The sequence below is a fragment of the Ambystoma mexicanum genome, chromosome 3q (assembly GCF_040938575.1).
Source record: "Ambystoma mexicanum isolate Mex_15411 chromosome 3q, UKY_AmexF1_1, whole genome shotgun sequence".
In the NCBI taxonomy this organism is placed as follows: domain Eukaryota; kingdom Metazoa; phylum Chordata; class Amphibia; order Caudata; family Ambystomatidae; genus Ambystoma; species Ambystoma mexicanum.
In genome coordinates this window covers 1,195,144,602-1,195,165,009 of record NC_090926.1, presented here as the reverse complement: position 1 = coordinate 1,195,165,009, position 20,408 = coordinate 1,195,144,602, and the positions used below count along the sequence as shown (strand labels likewise).

The 20,408-nt window shown below is 43.6% G+C and overlaps 1 protein-coding gene across 2 annotated transcripts in view; it reads right to left on the bottom strand.

The window, feature by feature from the left end:
* The window catches only part of RDH8 (retinol dehydrogenase 8), a 253,867-nt gene that overhangs the window by 152,555 nt on the left and 80,904 nt on the right, over nucleotides 1–20,408 (bottom strand). The window contains exon 2 of one of the 2 annotated variants that reach the window (XM_069604042.1): nucleotides 14,057–14,218. The exons of the other annotated variant lie outside the window; for it this stretch is intronic. Within the exon in view, the coding sequence (XP_069460143.1) occupies nucleotides 14,057–14,218 (162 nt within the window). The remainder of the gene's footprint in view (nucleotides 1–14,056; nucleotides 14,219–20,408) is intronic. 2 annotated transcript variants of the gene reach the window in all.

Genomic DNA, 20,408 nt, shown 5'->3' with positions numbered 1-20,408 from the left:
TGTGTATTGTGTGATCATGCCTAATGTGTATTGTGTGATCATTCCTTGTGTGTTTTGTGCGATCATCCTTAGTGTGTATTGTGCGATCACATCTAGCGTGTATTGTGCGTTCATACCTAGTGGGCATTGTGCGATCATAACTAGTATGCATTTTGTGATTATACCTAGTCTGCATTGTGTGATCATTCCTAGTGTGGATTGTGTGATTATACCGAATGTGTATTGTGTGATTATACCTAGCATGTATATCATACCAAGTGTGCATTGTGTGATCATACCAAGAGTGCATTGTGTGATCACCTCTAGTGTGCATTGTGTGATCATACCTAGTGTGCATTGTGTGATCACACCTAGTGTGCATGGTGTGATCACACCTAGTGTGCATTGTGTGATTATACCGAATGTGTATTGTGTGATTAGTCATAGTGTGCATTGTGTGAGCAAACCTAGTGTGCATTGTAGGATTATACCTAGTGTGAATTGTGTGATCATACTGAGCGTGAATTGTAGAATTATACCTACTGTGTATGGTGTGATCACACCTTAGGGGTATTGAGTGATTATACCTAGTGTGTATTGTGTCATCATACCTAGTGTGTATTGTGCGATCACACCTAATGTGTATTGTGTGATCACACATAGTGTGTGTTGTAGGATTATAGCCAGTGTGCATTGTTTGATTATAGCTAGTGGGACCTGTTTGATCATACTTAGTGTTTTTTGTGATCATACGTAGTATGCATTGTAGGATTATACCTAATGTGTATTGTGTGATCATACATAATGTGTATTGTGTGAGCATGCCTAATGTATATTGTGTGATCATGCCTAATGTGTATTGTGTGATCATTCCTTGTGTGTTTTGTGCAATCATACTAAGTGTGTTTTGTCCGATCACATGTAGCATGTATTGTGCGTTCATACCTAGCGGGCATTGTGCGATCATAACTAGTATGCATTTTGTGATTATACCTAGTCTGCATTGTGTGATCATTCCTAGTGTGGATTGTGCGATGATATCTAGTGCGTATTGTGTGATTATACCTAGTGTGCATTGTGTGATCCCACCTAGTGTTCATGGTGTGATCACACATAGTGTGCATTGTGTGATCATACCAAATGTGTATTGTGTGATTATTCATAGTGTGTATTGTGTAATCATATTTTGTGTGCATTGTAGTGTTGTGTCTAGTGTGCATTGTGTGAACATAGCTAGTGTGTATTGTGTGATCATACCAAATGTGCATTGTATTATCATACACAGTGTGCATTGTGTGATCATACCTAGTGTGCATTTGTTTGTTCATACCTAGTGTGCATTGTAGGATTATACTTAGTGTGCATTGTGTGACCTTACATAGTGTGCATTGTTGTATCATACCCAGTGTGCACTGTTTCATCATACTTATTGCATATTGTGTTCATACCTAGGGTGCATTTAGGGATTATAGCTAGTGTGCATTGTGTGATCATACCTAGGGTGCAATGTAGGACTATACCTAGTGTGCATTGTGATTATACCTAGTGTGCATTGTGTGACCATGCAAAGTGTGCAGTGTGGGGTAATCTCCAGTGTGCACTGTTTGATCGTACTCCATGTATATTGTGTGTTCATACCTAGTCTGCATTGTGGGATTATAGCTAGTGTGCATTGTGTTATTATAGCTAGTGTGCATTTTGTGATCATCCCGAGAATGCATTGTGGGATTATACTTAATGTGTACTGTATAATCATACCTAGTGTGCATTATAGAATTATACCTAGAGTGCATTGTGTGATCATACACAATGTGTATTGTGTGAGCATGCCTAGTGTGTATTGTATGATCATGCCAAGTGTGTATTGTGTGATTACAGCTATTGTGCAATGTGTTATCATACCTAGTATGTATTGTAGGATTATACCTAATCTGTATTGTGTGGTCATGCATATTGCATATTTTGTGATCATACCTAATGTGCACTGTGTGATTATAGATAGTGTGCATTGTGGGATCATAAGGAACATGCATTGTAGGATTAAACCTAGTGTGCATTGTGTCATCATACATAATGTGTACTGTGTGATCATGTGGAGCGTGTACTGTGGGATTATAGCTAGTGTGCACTGTGGGATCATACCTAGGCTGCATTGTAGGACTATACCCAGTGAGAATTGTGATTATACCTAGTGTGAATTGTGTGACCATGCATAGTGTGCAGTGAGGGATCATACCCAGTGTGCACTGTGTTATCGTACTTCATGTATATTGTGTTCATACCTAGTGTGCATTGTGGGATTATAGCTAGTGTGCATTGTGGGATTATAGCTAGTGTGCATTGTGTGATCATACCGAGAATGCATTGTGGGATTATACTTAATGTGTACTGTATAATCATACCTAGTGTGCATTGTAGAATTATACCGAGAATGCATTGTGGGATTATACTTAATGTGTACTGTATAATCATACCTAGTGTGCATTGTAGAATTATACCTAGAGTGCATAGGTGAATATAGCTGGTGTGCAGTGTGGAATCATACTGAGTGTGCATTGTAGATTATACCTAGTGTGCATTATGTGATCATACACAATGTGTATTGTGTGAGCATGCCTAGTTCGTATTGTATGATTATGCCAAGTGTGTATTGTGTGATTACAGCTATTGTGCAATGTGTTATCATACCTAGTATGCATTGTAGGATTATACCTAATGTGTATTTTGTGGTCATGCATAGTGCGTATTTTGTGATCATACCTAATGTGCACTGTGTGATTATAGCTAGTGTGCATTTTGGAATCATAAGGAACATGCATTGTAGGATTAAACCTAGTGTGCATTTTGTCATCATACATAATGTGTACTCTGTGATCATGTGTAGTGTGTAATGTGGGATTATATCTAGGGTGCATTGAGGGATCATACCTAGGCTGCATTGTAGGACTATACCCATTGAGCATTGTGATTATACCTAGTGTGAATTGTGTGACCATGCATAGTGTGCAGTGTGGGATCATCCCCAGTGTGCACTGTTTGATTGTACTTCATGTATATTGTGTTCATACCTAGTGTGCATTGTGGGATTATAGCTAGTGTGCATTGTGTGATCATACCGAGAATGCATTGTGGGAGTTTACCTAATGTGTACTGTATGATCATACCTAGTGTGCATTGTAGATTTATACCTAGAGTGCATTGTGTGAATATAGCTAGTGTGCAGTGTGGGATCATACTGAGTGTGCATTGTAGATTATACCTAGTGTACATTGTGTGATAATACACAATGTGTATTGTGTGAGCATGCCTAGTGTGTATTATATGATCATGCCAAGTGTGTATTGTGTGATTACAGCTATTGTGCAATGTGTTATCATACCTAGTATGTATTGTAGGATGGTACCTAATGTGTATTGTGTGGTCATGCATAATTTGTATTTTGTGATCATACCTAATGTGCACTGTGTGATTATAGCTAGTGTGCATTGTAGAATCATAAGGAACATGCATTGTATGATTAAGCCTAGTGTGCATTTTGTCATCATACATAATGTGTACTCTGTGATCATGTGTAGTGTGTAATGTGGGATTATATCTAGGGTGCATTGAGGGATCATACCTAGTCTGCATTGTAGGACTATACCCATTGAGCATTGTGATTATACCTAGTGTGAATTGTGTGACCATGCATAGTGTGCAGTGTGGGATCATCCCCAGTGTGCACTGTTTGATCGTACTTCATGTATATTGTGTTTTCATACCTAGTGTGCATTGTAGGATTATACCTAGAGTGCATTGTGTGAATATAGCTAGTGTGCAGTGTGGGATCACACTGAGTGTGCATTATAGAGTATACCTAGTGTGTATTGTGTGATCATACTTAGTGCGTATTGTGTGAACATACCTAGTGTGCATGTGTAATCATACATAGTGTGCATTGTAGGAGTATACCTAGTGTGCGTTGTGTGGCTATACATAGAGTGCATTGTCAGTTCATACACAGTGTGCATTGGTTTATCATACTTAGTGTTCATTTTATGATCATACATAGTGTGTATTGTATGATCATACCTAGTGTGTATTGTGTGATCATTTTTAGCAGGAATTGTATGTATTTTATGATCAAACCTAATGTGTATTGTGTGATCATACCTAAGGTGTATTGTGTGATCATAAACGGTGTGTATTTTGTATTTATTTTTTTATTTCATTGGTTTATTTACAAACCTTTAAAATGCATTTTCATAGCACAATTTTAAAACAATACATTTTCAATCCCAATTTACTTATTTTCGTATTTCCACCAAGTTTTTATCTCGATTTAATTCTTCTCTTTTCGCTCTGTGTGGCTGTCAGCCTCCGCTGCTGGTCGTTTTTCTATTACTTACACAAAGAATGTCAGTGCAAAGGTAAGTTTCTTATTTGTTTCATCAAAACATACTTGCCACCTTTTTTCAATTCTTAGAGCCGGGCAGTGGAGGGTCAGATGTTTCAATGTCTCATCCTGCTTATTGCAGAGTCTACAGCTCAGGTCCATTCCTGCATTGTGTGCCCATCGACTTAATACCTCTTTAGTTTTAAATTGATTCAGTCAGAATTTCACGTAGAGCATTCGGTGATATCTGTCGGGAAACATGTCCAGATATTTTGGAATCTTGTCCAGAGCTATGGCTTCACCGGGTACATATTGCATTACTTTATGTTTGGCTATTTTGGTCTCCAGTGTCAATCCAGTCCTGAAGCCAAAGTTTTCTCTTGGCTAAATCAGGATTTGTTTGCAAGATGTTGTCGATACTGAGGTCCTTCCAGAATCTTCTCACAACGTTTCGCCCACAGAGTCCAGATGTTGTCTTTGTCTCCACTACTAGGATCATGTAGGATTTTAAATTGAGGGCGGCCATTCTGCATGATCATTTTATGATACAAAGTGAGCATATTCCATGTGATTCTGGTGTTTATTAATAACAAGGCCAATTCATATCGAATGCATGAAGTTGATACTCCCTTCGGTAGCCATAGTACTTTAGTCCAAAAGATGCTTTCCAACGTGGTCCATAATGCAGAAGGACAGCCTAGTGCACACTCTGCTCCATGGATTAACGCTGGCACCGCTTTTTGTTTATAAAATTCAAGTACTGGTCTCAATGAAAACTTGCCAAACCTCTTATTTAGCACAGCTGCCTGCACTGCGAATTGCTGACATTTGGCTTTAGTTTTCTTGGCCCAAGGAGCATCATTCAGGATTGAAGTAATCCACATTCCAAAGTATCTAGTGTGCATTATGCACCTGAGGGTCACTTTCCCTCAGGTGCATCAAGGCTTCTTGTTGGGTCAGGCTTTGTTCTTCCTCAGATCTTGGAGCGTCAAAATTTCCGATTTATTGGTATTGACGCAGAGCCCATTTACGTTGACATACTCTTCCCAGGCATGCAGTTTTCGTTGCAGCCCTATTGGCGTCACATCAAGAGGAACCAGATAATCTGCTAACTTAGATGGCTCCCATGAATTTTTAGTGGAAAAGTGGAGATGCTTTCAAAGATGATGCCAATATCAGACAAAAACAAATTGAAAGCCTGGTCCATCCTGATTTTTACTTCTGTATTCTTATGTAAATCTTTCAAGGCCATTAACAGGCTAGGCGGACACTTCAATTTTTTCATCTTTGTCCAGAGAATTTCTCAGTGTACGCTGTCTAAAGCGTGGGATAAGTCTATGAATGCAAGGTATGTTTTCATTCCTTTCCTTATAGCTTCCATTTTCAACAGATTTATTACCAGTAGATTTAGACCACAGCCCACGCCCTTGATAAAGCCTGTTTGTCTGGGATTGAAATGGCCACTGGATGTTATCCAAGCGGACAGTTGCAGTTGGAGTTGTGTGGCAATGAGCTTCCCCCGACATCCAGGAGGGCGATCGGGCGATAATCTTTAGGATCCGCTATATTGCCTTTTTGAAAGATCGGCACCACTATCACATACTTCCAGGATGCCGGGGTGGAACATACTAAGGCTATTATTAAGAACAGAAGGGCACCGAATTGTGGCCATTCTTCTGTTTTTTTTTCTTTTTTCAGAATGTGGTTAGTTAGTCGGGGCCGGGGGCCCTAGATGAGCTAATTTCGTTTGATGTTATTCAGAATGTCATCCTTCTCGAAATGTATCTCCCATTGCTCTAATGTTGGTAATGACAGCTCTTTCATCTGTCCTTTCTTTTTATAAAGCTCACAATAATGCAGAACCCATTGGGTTTCTGTGACCATGTTATCTTGTGATGCCTGTTGCAAGCAACTCCCATCATTGATTATTTTCCAAAACTCTTGAGAGTTTTTATTTTCTATGCTGTTCATCATTACTTCTGCATCATGTTGTTCCACCACGCCTTTATGTGAAATCAACCAGTTTTTATATTTTTGTTTCAATGTCTTTTTTGGTCATCTGTGTAACTTTATTCATTTTCATGCAGTGTCTTTTCTTTGGGTAATTCTCGTTTCTTCTTAGCAATCTGGATGTCATATGAGTGCTTGGGTTTAAATGCACCTTTTCGAAGACCCTGTTTACTTTCCACATATTGTTTTAGTAGATGCCCATATTCTAATCTGTCGCAATTTTTCCCAGCCAGGCCCACACAATAGGCTTCTGTGATGGTTTTTGCATCGTTGTCTTTTAATCAGAGTCGGTTCCTGCTTGATTCCTCGACCACCCCGTATTTCCATGCCTCCTCTCTAACGCTTTCAGGGGCCACAACTGTCAATTTCACAAAATTGTGGTCGCTCTGTGTCTTTGGGACCACTTGCAGGGAGACAGCACGTTGTGCCACATTCCCAGATACGAAAAAAGTAGATGAGAATACAATCTTGTGTGTTTCTCCTCCTTGTGGCTTGTGGAGGTATGTCTCCCGCTATGTTACCATTAAGCAATGACATGTTCCTTATCTCCATCTCTTCACACCATTGTGTTGCCCGCGCTGTTGGTGACTTCACACTTGTTTATCCTCTTGCCTGGTATTTATTCAGTTTATGTTCAGATCACTGAACACAATTATATTTTGGCATAGTTCCTCTGCGTTGATCTCATCGATCAGTTCCGTCACTGTGTCAATAAAGACTGTGGTGCCCGCAGCTTTCTGATGCCAATATAGATTGATGATATGTATCCAACCATTTTCCTCATTAGGTTTCTCTCTAAATTCTATCATAATTGTTTTAATGTAGGGCAAGAAGTTCTTAATATCAGTGACTCGATATCCTAAACTTTTTCTTATAAGGGTTAAGAGTCCGGCCATAGGTCGACCTTTTCGTTTTTGAATCGCTGGGTTCATTGTAATCTCGAACGCATCAGCAATTGGGCACCCAGCAAGCCAAGTTTCTTGTAAGCATATTACATCATCATATTACATCAAGACAATCCGTCCAGTCTGATGTATTATTAAACAGGTGCATGAACCCCCTGGTGTTCCATGTGCCAATGCGATGTAAAGTTTTTCCACCAGTTTTGTGGCATTAGCTGTAATTGCTTCCACCTATGGCTTTTGCTAGCCAATTCCAATTATCAGCTTTTGATGTCTCAGTGGTAGCTGCCAGGGTACATGTTTCTGCATTGGTCGAATTATTATATCCCCCTGTGGTGATTTTAATCTGTTCTCCTATTTGTGCTTCTTGTAAGGGGTTGTTGGACTTCCTGGGTTTTGCAGTTATTTTATCGCTCCCGCTCAATCGATCATCAGAATGTGATGGTAAGGGCTGTGTCTTTCCTTTGTCTTTTGCTTATGTGGATGTTCTCGAGGTTCTTCTCTGCTGCTATTATTATCTCGACTGCAAGTGCTAAAATCAGCTTTGGTTTCAAAAATATCAAATCCAAGCAGTAACAGCACATGAACAGCACCCAAGAGAAGATCACAGATTAGCCTTGAGTCAATGTGTAGTCGTAACCTGTCATTCTGTGATTCGTCAATGAATTGAACTGTAGTAATGTCGTTAGACTCGATGGTTTCTAACAACGGCACGTGGTGTAGCAGGTGTAGCACATTTTTCCTGTTTAAAGTCAGACCATCTTTAATGGACAAGATCCGTTCCAAAATTAACAAGTATTCCGACTGTCGAGAGTGCCGTTTTTATGTGATGTTGAGAATATTTTTCGTTGGGCTGCTTGCTCCTTTTCCACATTTCGTTCTCTTTGGGCCTCATTACGACCCAGGCGTTAAGGGGTTAATGGCGCCGTAAAAGGTTGCGGCGCTGTTAACCCCTTAACGCCTTACTACGAGGTCCCTTTGCGGCTTCTGACCTTAACGGCTGGTCTGTACCAGCCGTTATGATAGGATATGATATGATATGGTATTTGTAACGCGCCTATACACAAGTGTTTCAAGGCGCGACGAGGCAGGGAGGGAGGGAAACAAGGGGAAGACAGACAAACGATCCTACTAGGCCAGGTGTCATTCAGATCGCGCAAGTGCAGAGGTAAGGGGAAAAGGAGGAAGTGCAGGGGGAGGAGGTGGGAGGGAAGTGCAGTACAAGTAGCGTCAAAAATAATAAATAATAAATAAAAAGGGCCAGCTGGTGGCAAGTGCGAGGTAAGTGCAGAGCAAGTGCTGGGAAGGGGGCTGTAGGGATACAGTGACAGTCCCACAGTGCAGGGGGAGCCAGGGAGGCAGTGCAAGTGGAGAGTGGCTGGGCCCTGGACCGAGGTTGCTGAGAGTGGCCCAGATGCAGGTTTAGTGCTGAATTCAGTGGGGAGTTAAGCAGGATTAGCAGGGGAGAGGGAGAGAGAAGGCAGAAGCGAAGAGGAAGGTTTTGAGGTGCTTCCGGAACCGGAGATGGTTCTCCTCAAGTTTCAGGGAGGCAGGAAGGCTGTTCCAGAGGGAGGCCCCTGCTGCGGAGAGAGATCTACCCCCAGCTCGTTGCTTCGAGAAGCGGCTGACCATGAGGGAGTTGGAGACGGATGAGCGAAGGGCTCGTGAAGGAAGATATTTAGGAAGAGAGAGTTGAAGGTATTTAGGTCCCAGGCCCCAGAAGGCCTTGTGGACAATGCAGAGGGTTTTGAACTTAATCCTCGCAGCCACTGGGAGCCAGTGAAGAGATTTCAGTCCTGGAGAGATACGGTCCCTGGGCTTGAGGCCAAGGACAAGTCTCGCAGTTCTGTTCTGGATAAGTTGCAGAGGGCGGAGAGTGGAGGCAGGCAGATTAAGATAGAGGCTGTTACAGTAGTCCAGCCTTGAGAGAACCAGGGCTCGGGAGACAGTGAGCTTCTGGGGGAAGGAGAGGAAGGGAAGAATACCTCTGAGGAGGTGCAGCTGGTAGTGTGACTTCTTAGAGACGTCAGATATATGAGGAGAGAAGGAGAGTGTGGAGTCGAAGATGACCCCGAGGTTTTTAGCCTTGCAGGTAGGGGCAGGAAGGGGGCCAAGGGAGGCCGGCCAGAGAGCTGCAGGGAAGGAGGGAGTGGGTGTGCCGATGAGTAGAATCTCAGTCTTACTGGCGTTGAGGCAGAGGTCATTGGCGGCACACCATTCCTGGATAGCAGACAGACAGTCGGAGATGAGGGAAGGAGAGGAGGAGGCCGAGGGTAGCCTGAAAATGAGCTGGGTATCGTCTGCATAGCACTGGAAGTAGGGGCAGAGAGCGGCGATGCGGTGAGCAAGGAGTGCCAGATACTGGTTGAAAAGCCAGGGAGAGAGGTTGGATCCCTGGGGGACACCACAGGTGGAGAAAAAGATGTCAGAGAGGAAGGAGCCCATTTGGACCTGGGAGGGTCGACCGGAGAGGAAAGAAGTCAGCCAGGCCAGAGCCTGACCAGTGATACCCAGGTTATCACGGAGACAGTTGAGCAGGATGGCATGGTTAAGGTTAAGGTAGGGAACCGCAAAGGGACCTTGAAGGTCATTACGGTACTGCAATTTGCGGTACCGTAATTATCGCCTTCCCCACTCCCATTGAGCACTATGGGGCAAACATGGGAATGGGGAAGGGCCAATGGTAAATGGGGAATTACCGCCCTGCCAACCATTTCACCATGGCGGATTCGGTGAGTTACCGGCGTTAACCATGACGATAATAGCGCCATTGGTTAACGCCAGGGTCATAATGAGGCCCTTTGTCTTGGCTCCGTCGGTGTCTGTCGGGGCTCCTGGCATATTCCAGTCCCAACAATTTAAGTTGTGCCTGTTGTTCCATGACCGAGTCTGCTCGGGCTTGGTCGGTCCTGTTTAACCTTACACAGGCCTCCTGCCCTTTGCACACCTTTGTTTTCTGTTGTAGCTCTATGAGCCCTTGCCTTTTCTCATCAAGCATGTGAAAGCTCAATTGCAAGGCTTTCAGAGTCAAATCCTGCAGCACCTCCTTCGGCAAGATAAGTTTGCACACTCGTGGAGGCCTTTGTTCTGTGACTCCACCAATCACTGAACTATCCTATTTATCTTCTTCCAAGTAGTCAGGTGAGCCACTTGAATAACATATTTTGTTCTGATGTTGCTCCTCCTCATATTCTTCTTCATTATCATACATTGATACATTTATTAGGTCGATCACATCTTCATTGTCATCATTCAATTCCTCAGCTGTACCCACCTTCTCAGTTGTTTTGTCAGCCAACGCCGCTTCTTTGTGATTTTCCGGTGGAATAGCCAAGCACTCGGAATCGAAGGTGGCATTCACTGCTTTGATGTTTCTTAAAACTTTTTGTGAATTGTTAGTGATACAACTCTTTCTTTTAGTTTGATTTTTAGTCTTTTTTGTCTGTAGAGGTTTGGCCATTATTGTTTTCCTTTCATTTATTTTTGTTGACTGAAATATGGAGTCATTTCCATCTATCTTCTTGTTATCTTTAGTGGCAGAGCTCACTGGGCTTTGGGGTTCCCAAATATCCCCTCACCGTTTGCTGAGGTGGACAGTTTTGGAGATGCCACCTCCTCGGCACAGTCCTCTAGCAAGGCTGTATTCGTTACCTTTGTCAAAGTCTGCCTTGTTTCGTTGCCAGTTACTTGAGTTTCTTGGATTTCCTGCGAGTCAATGCTTACTGCTTCAGAGACTTGCCGCACACTGTCACTTTCCGCTCTATTCACTTCATTATTAGGCATACATATATACGTGCCTTTGCCACACCGTATTTTTTTATACTGGCAACTACTGGATTTGCTTTGGCTGAGATGACCTATCTCCATAGATGCCATCGCCACTTCCTGAGATGGGGCGCTCTGGTTGTGTTTCAGCAAGCATACTTCCCTTTTTTTAAGTGTGTCTTATTTTGGGAAATTCTCCTTCGATAAATGAGGAGTCTGAAGAGTCTGAAGACGACTCATTGGTAGACGATTTGTTGGGGCTCTGCCCTAATTGGCAGGTCTTTGCCTCAACTGCCACCATGTTATTCTCCTTTGATGTTATAGGGTTTAGTTCCTGTTGTACACTCATGCTCTGCTCCTTAGCATGCCTTTGGGGCTGTTTGTTTCTTTGTTCGGAACAGTTCAACGTTGGTGACAGACTATAATCAATTCTTCTTCGTTTTAGCGCTGCTCTATGCCACGTGCCCTCTATCCCTGCAACAGCACACAGTGTTGACATTATTTCTGACGTGCATCTTTGAGGCTCTGTGTTTGGATTTTCAGCTGAGGGATCTCGAGTTTTGTTGTGTATGGTGGTATTCATGTGCATAAGATCTCGTAGCAATTGATCCAATACCGCCAGGGAGATTCTGCTTTCTTTTTGACTCTGGTTTACACCAACTGTATCGCGTCTCCAGTGTTTTCAAGGCTTTTGATGGTTTTTATTCTGATTTACGACTCTTGGAATACCTTATTTGTATCAATTAGGTCATTCACCAGAAGCATTTCCAGATGCAATGTGGATTGCCTCAGCTCATGCACTGTGTTCTCAGATAGATCCCTAATAGAGTCACCCTCACTCTCAGCGTTGCCATGAGCAACAATACTCGCATCTGTGACTTCAAGGGTGGCATTCTTTAAATGTTAAATGTTACATGCTAAAGGTATTTGTACCGCGCACCGTCACCAACGGAATTGGTCCCCAGGAACTCAGGCGGATCTGTAAACGATAAAGGTGGGATACAAGGAACAACACAGTATTCGTGTTCCCTACACTCTTACTGCGCTCAAATCCACCCCTCTCATTTTACTCCACATGTATGAGTTTTAGGGATCGAGGCTCGCCTAGAATGGGGCTGCCACATTCAATAAACTCAAGATCTGCGAGGCCGAGTGTGTCACGTGTGCAAGCTCCTCAATTATCGGGCCCTGCTCACAAAGCACACGAGTTATCAATTTTGATCGTCCTCTCTCAGACACTCGTCAGGCTAAAACGAGTGGATGAGGTATGGTTGCGCCATCACAGTGGGGGAATATGATAAGTGTGCTCCACCCACACCATCCTCATGGCTATGGGCAGGATTTAGTGTAGATTGCTCCTGCGCTGTACTAGATGCAATACATAAACATGTTTCGGAATTGGTGATTTTAGCCCCAATTGTTCCTCGGCTCTCATGCAAATTCAGATTCCTTGCCACTGATTATGCATTTCCCATCAGAATGGTGCATCATGGGCATTGTAGTAGTTTTTCCTCGCAACTCATGCTAATATGTTCACTCGAAGTTACTGAGACAGAACATGATGAAATGACAGGCTTGCTTACTTGGCTGTCAGTTTTCCGCATTTGAGGGTCGAACAGGAGGGTTCCTGCTTCTGGCACTCCTCTCCGTAGTTGTGATCTTGTTAGGGGTTGATGCGTCTTTGGCTTCTCAGACGCCAACTGCTTATCTTCCATATCTGTGCTATCAAGGCTGTTGAGACAGAACAAAAGCTCCAACGCTGCGTAGTGTTCCCAGCTCACACAAGGAACACAAGCAACACTCCCCGCACTGCGCGACGCTCTGCGTAGAAGGGGGTATTTTAAAGTCTTGTTGTTGTAGGTGCCTTCTACTTTGCAATAGGCAGTGAAGAAACACTCAGCAGTATTTTTGCAGAGTTCATCAGCAGGTCAATATTTCAGGTCCCTCTAGTGTATATTTTGTCATACCTTAGGGGTATTGTGTGATCGTAACTAGTGTGCATAGTGTGATCGTACTTAGAGTGTATTGTGTGATCATACCTAGTATGCATTGTAGAATCATACCTAGTGTGTATTTTTTGATCATACCTAGTGTGTATTATGTGATCATACATAGTTGCATTATAGGATTAAACCAAGTGTACATTTTGCGATCACATCTAGTGTGTGTTGTGCGATCATACCTAGTGTGTATTGGGTGATCATACCGAATGTGTATTGTGTGATCATTCGTAGTGTGCATTGTGTAATAAAATGTTGTGTGTATTGCAGAGTTATATCTAGATTGCATTGTGTGACCATACCTAGTGTGTAATGTGTGATTATAGCTAGTGTGCATTGTGTGATCATACCGAGAATGCATTGTAGGATTATACTTAGTGTGTACTGAGTGATCATACCTAGTGTGCATTGTATGATTATACCTAGAATGCATTGTGTGAATATAGCTAGTGCGCAGTGTGGGATCATACTGAGTGGGCATTGCAGGTTATACCTAGTGTGTATTGTGTGATCATACATAGTGTGCATTGTGTGATTGTAGCTAGTGTGCAGTGTGTGATCATACCTGGTATGCATTGTAGGATTATACCTAGTGTGTATTTTGTGACTACACAAAGAGTGCATTGTGGGATCATACACAGTGTGCACTGTTTTATCATACTTAGTATGTATTGAATGACCATACCTAGTGTGTATTGTGTTATCATGCATAGTGTGCATTTTAGGATTATACATAATGCGCATTGTAGGATTACACAAACTGTGCATTTTGTGATCACACCTAGTGTATATTCTGTGATCATACCGAATGTGTATTGTGTGATCATACAAAGTGTGCATTGTGTGATCATACCTAGTGTGCATTGTGTGATTATAGCTAGTGTGCATTGTCTGATCATACCTAGTGTGTATTGTGTGATTATACCTAGTGTGCAGTGTGTGATCAGCTACCTAAATTCCAGTGTGTGATCATACCTAGTGTGCAGTGTGCGATTATACCTCTAGTTTGCATTGTGTGATCATACCTAGCACGTCCACCCTACGGTCAGGGATGCTGCTGAGGCACTCGGCCACGGATTCATCGCTGCACACATCCAGCTGTTTGACCTCTAACGTCTCATTCAGGGTACTTCTGGCAGCTTCCTCCAGCTTCCCCTTCTTCCTCAGGTCCCTCATGGTGGCAATCACTGTGGAAGTCAACATTTTCTATGTAAATACCGTGTTCTTGGAACAAGAAAACACAGAAATATTAATGAAAAACTGTGGAGAAAGATTTAGGTAAACATTCAAGGGATCAAACATCCCCAATCTGATCTCTGGCAATGCCTTTAATAGTCTTGAAGCCTTTGTTTAATTACCAATTTCCTGCAGTCATAGCTGATCTCTTTCAAAACCCAATGAAAGGTCCTGCGCTGGAACGGGGTAATTGGAAGAGGCGATAGAGGGGAGGCAATCTTCTCTGACACAGTCTACTACAAGGAATGCCCCACTAGCTTCCCAGCTGACATACTCGTCTGCAGCCAACATATTCTCATTGTGTTGAACCAGGCCTTTATCCTAGAAGACATACATATCTGGGCCGGTGATCAACTATTAAGTCCATGAAATCGTTGAAGAATTTAACGATCTGGGGATCTCCCAGTTAGTGGATGAACAAACCCACTCAAGGAGTCACACAGTAGACTACCTTTTCTCACTGACCCAGAACATTATATTTTCAATTATATGTCGATTTTATGACCGATTACATCCCCATTAATATCTCCATATCTGATGAGCTGAAAGCGAAACCAAACTAACAAGCAAATGGCCTTATAACTTCTCAGTAAGATAGTAAAAGGTATACTGCAAGTTTCTATCACACTTATTCATTAGCGACAGTGCCAGCCTCTCTGGGAACCCCCGAACAACTACACACCATATTGATTTCACTGTCAACACCCAGCACTGTAAGCCTCCGTCCTGGCTGTTCTTGGTTTGTTGGCTTTGGGCCACTAGGGCGGCTTCATTTATGCCCATAGCTCGATTGCTGTCCCTCTGCCAACACTGCAGCAGTCAGGCAGATGGCAACATGTCTCTGCTTTGGATACGCTGACAAAAGTTTAGAGGGCTTCAGAGAATGGGTGGGGGATTTTGTAGCTGTGTACATAGCTGTCCTGCCCCAGGCCCATGGCAGTAAACACTTACTCGTGATGAAATCCACCATGAGGATTGCTGCAATAAAACAGTCAGTAATCCTAGACATTATGGAAAGTGCAGTCAGCGTAATAGACATCAGGCAATAAATAACCCAATTCAAGAATGCAACCAGCAACTACATCCATCTAGATCTGTGGCAGAATGGCATCTGGTGAGGTTAGGATAGCCCACGTTTTTTGATTTTTCATAACATAAAATGATGATGGTAATTAGGTCAGCTAATCTCACACCCCTTTCCACAATTATAGTGCACACAGGTGCCATGCTTTAATTAGTCTACTGATATCTGAAGTGCCAGCTTTGGAATGGCACAGAACATGTATACAGGTCATCTGTGCATCCCTGACTGCTGGTGGGATACAAAGTCTCTGCAGGCAGAGGTGGGGTTTTAACTGTCTGGGCCTCTGCAAGAATCACACTGTTATTAAGCCACAAAAATTTGACATCACACCAGTGTCAGCTCTGTGGGTACGACTCAATTATGACATGACTGATACACATTAGTGTCTAGATTGATGGTCTCCACAGCGGCCATGTAGAACAAAAGCAAGGATGCTGCCCCGTTGACTCTCTAGAAGGAAGGGTAATACCTTATACCAGATATAGAACCTTCTGAAGGTGATGGTCTCCTGGGAACCGTGCTTCAGAGGCAGCAATGTAATAACAAATTCAGCCTCAAACCAGTCTGATGATCATTATAGTCATTTCGAAGCTAGCAGACGGGAAGAGGTCAGGGTTAGAGTAGACAGAGAAAGGAAGGTAAGCAGAGAGAATGGCCTCACCATCTTCCTTTCTGTTGGGGTTCTCTTCCCTTTCCTGTCCCCTCCATTTCCTACAGGAGAGGTACTCTGGTTCTGATGCCGATATGGCAAAGGATACTCTTTACAGCAACAGGGATTGGACCCCTTACAACATGCTTGCTTTGGACCAATTCCTTGTGGCATTTTGACTTTACAGTTGGAGGGCCCCCATGGATGTTATTTGGGGGTCATCGTGGGAAGCAGCCGCGAACCATGTGGTCTCCCTTGCTACCCCTGTGGTCTCCATTACTACCCCTGAATAACAAATAATATATATATAAATATATATATATAAATATATATATATATATTTTTTTTTAAATGGAACCTCCTGGGCACTGGAGTAGCATGGCCCCGCCACACCAGGTCTGGGGAGGCCCTGGCCCAGTCCTCACCTATCAGGGTGCAGACTGGGACCGGGGCTTGCAGCGTGAGAAGGAAATGCTCTGAAGGGTGAGCTGACCATGATATGTGGCAAGTGTCACATGCCACATTCAGCTCTAACCCCTTCTCCTCCGGCTTCCTCGCGGCTCATATACAGGAACCAAGAAGCTCTCCCAGCTTCCTGGTTCATGATTGTGAGCAGCACAGTGGAGCCGAGGGTGGCATGTAGTGATACACCAAAGGTGGAAAAAGAGGTAAGAAGGCTTTTTTAAAAATAAAATATGTGATGTGTAGTTTGCATGTGTGAAGTGCGTGTCAGATGCATGTATGTGCTATGGGTTAGTGAGTGGTGGGTGAATGAGACGAAATGTGATAGTGTGTGTGTTTGAATGTTCTTGGTGCATATGTGTCTGTGTGGATAATGCAGTGAGTGGATGCAAGAGAAGGTGTTTGAGTGAGTGACTGGTGGGGGAATCAGTAGGAATTTGACAGTGTGTGTTTGAATGTTCTGGGTGGAAACACGGCTGTTAGATACAATTCCTGTGATGTCATCAGAGGTCAAGGGTTGTGGTATGTCACTTCCTCTACCCTGGGGCCACCACTCACTGTTTGAATTATCTTTGATCACCAGAAGAAGAATACACATTTGGATCTCTGTTGGGAGTGTAGTCTATTCCAATACATGTGAAGAACGAAGGCATCTAAAACAGAGGAGAGCTCTGTCTCTTAACCATTCCCTAAGGAACAGTGTAATGACTGTTGTTCACTGAGGCCTCATTATTGCTGCACTAGAACCAGGACACTGTGACTGGAGGGGAAGGAACCTCTGTAGCTGCCATCCAAGCTACCTGGAGTGGGAGTGCAACAGAAGGACTCACCTTGTCCTGGAGCCTCTGTATTGGGAATCCGAGCAACCCAGAAGTCCAAGAGCAGCTGAAATCCTGTTTCGCCACCACAGCAATCTTTAAGATGCTTTGACCATGCTTGATTCCCTTAAAGCCGACACAGGACTCATGGGGCTCCTTTGGCATTCCATGAACTTCGAGCTGTGTACCTGCATGTTTGAGCCGCCTCAATACCATCTCAAAACAGTGAAAATCACTGCTGCCTCGACTCGAGTGCCAGCTCACTGCTGTGGAAGCAAGTGCTTTGACCCAACAGAACCTTGTCTCGACCTTACTCGACAGACAATTCACTCGCATGCAAGCTGGGGCCCCAGGTACTGGAGGGTTGGACTTGACCATGTCTTCCCACCTGATTGGCCCATCATCCATCATCACTCCTGCTGTCTGCCATTCAATTAGTCCTTTGAACTCGGCCTTGCAAAGCATCACGATGCCTTAGAATAAAAGAGAGTGAGAACTTATCTTCTGGTCTCGGTATAGCTCGGTCAAAGTCTATTTTGAAGTTGACCATGTGACAGGAGGCCGTGCTTGAGCTCCTTCTTCGCATTTAACACTATTAAATGAATAAAACTTGGCACTTGTCTCGCTTCTCACGTTCATTGTATGTTCTCGAATAGATAACCAGATTCTTGGCTGCCCCAACCCTTGACACCAGGCCAGACATGCCTTCTTGAATCCTCCTTCGCCGTCAGCTGTTTTCTTCAACTGCGCCACACTTTCAGCCCTTCACAAAGTCCTAGATTGCTAAATGCATCGTGGCACATCCAGATTTTATACACTTATATATATTGGCGGCATCACCTGCAGTCTATTCACTACGCATGCCACAGGGCTCATGTGTTTCACCCACGCTGTATATCATATTCACTAAGCCCTTTTCAACGATCTTGATGACCTGGGTATCACCTAGATTAACTAAGCAGATTATACCCAGATCCTCTTACCGTTGACAGGAGATTATGATAAGGATTTGCCCTTGGTGAATAGGGTATACCTCATCATCCAGGCATGGATGGCCACTCATGGTCTATGCCTGAATGATGACAAAACTGAGTTCATCATCCTAGGCACCACCTCCAATATAAGTAAACTCTGCCACAAATACACCAGCTTCAACATTGATGGCAACACCATCATAGTTGCTAAAGAAGTCAAAACACTTGATTTCTACCTAAAAGCCACCCTCTCCTTCACCAAACAAGTCAATTCCATGGCCTCTGCCACTGCTTACACTTGCAAGCTAATCAGAGTGGCCAAGCCTTTCCTCTCCACGCCCAGCTGCATCTCACTGGCCAGAGCCCTTATTTTGTCGAAACTGCCCTACTGTAATGCCCTATATTTGGGGGCCAGAAAACACATTACTATCAAAATCCCGATTTTACAAAATGACGCCCTTAGAGCAGCGCTAGGTCTAGCTAAAAAAGTTCACATCTCAGAGGCAAGGAGAATGAATAACTGGCTCACCACCAACGATACAATCCTGCTAAAAATGGCCTAGTTCACTCAGAAATGCTTCAACAACACTGCCCCTCTCTATCCTATAGAAAGATTTAAGAGACAAACTTCTAATCGGCCCACAAGAACGGCTAACACCAATCTCCTGACGGTACCCAGGTTCAAACTTTCCAGATCTGGAGGGTGCAGCTTCCCAGTAAAAGCCGCTCAGCTGTGTAACTCCCTACCCCCTGCCCTCAGAGAAAACCAAACCTACCCACTCTTCAGATCTAAGATTACCAAATGGATCAAAGAGAATGACCACTACCAGGGCGCTTCCCACTAGCTCCACACCCCCCCTACTTTGTATATAATGTCCCCTCTCCTCTATACATCCATTGTTAGCCTTCTGTTTTCTCCACCTGTATATATTATGTGGGATCTGTCATCCTTTAATTTCATTTGTATTGTATTGTATTGTATTGTACTGACCTGTCATCATCCTTATTGTATTTTCTTGTCCAGTACTGTGACTAAGCTGAAAATATTCCTGCCTTCTTCTGCGCCCAGATACCCCCGGGTCTGGCGCACATTATAAATAATAAAAACAAACAAACAAAGAAACAAACATAGCCAGTCTCATGATAACTTGTGTTTCAGCATCTGTACATTTATAAAACGGCTTGCATTTTCTTCAGTGCTGTCCGCACGTGCAATCTTCATTTTGCTCATAAAATGTTACTCAATTCCTTACTTCGCCATCAGATTCTATAAGATCTATATACTCTCTTCATTGTTATCTCTTTTGGGTGCGTCATTTCTGCTTCATGTGACGTCACCAGTCTTCTCATTCATTCATCGTATAGGGTTTTCTCAATGGATACCTTGTTTCAAAGACTCTTCCCGGTATAGGTACACTGACTGGCGTTGCGAATGTCGCAATTTCCGGTTTCCAACATGTAGGCAAAATGGGGGTGGGACTTTCGGTAGAGGCACTTGGCTCCTCCTCTACACTTCCATATTTTTTCAGGGTTCCCATGAACCAGTCTTTGATATACCTCAATTGGGCTGCCTTGTAGTAGAGAGAAATTTGGCAAGCCCAGCCCCCCCTTATGTACCAGGCCCATCATCGTGTGCAAGCTCACCCTCTGGGTTTTGTTGTTCCTCTTGAACGTTCCTACCATCTTAAATAGTGCCCACAAAAAGTGCTTGTGGACAGGATTAGGGAGTGCATGGAAGTAGTAAAACAGACTGGGCTGAATACCCATTCTAATGGTGTTAATTCTCCCAAGCTATAAGAGTGACAGGGGGGCCCAGCGCTGCAGTTGTGTTTTTCTGCCTACAGTAGTGGTTTATGATTTTCATTGTACACCTCGTTAGGGACCTGGTGATTGTTACCCCCAGAAGCCTAATGCCACCCAGTGGAAGGAGCTACTTTCCAGAGCCCGCTGAAGTGCGTCACCTGCGGGTGCCAAGTGTATGATTTCTGACTTGGCGATGTTGACTTTCAGTACTACCACAGCCCCAAATGCCTCTATCGCCCATACTATGGTCACAGTGTTCGGGATCGGCGAAGGCAAGGAACATATCATCCACGAACGCCATAACGTTGTGTTGCTCACGCCCAAACGGTATTCCTCTAATAATCCAAGTAG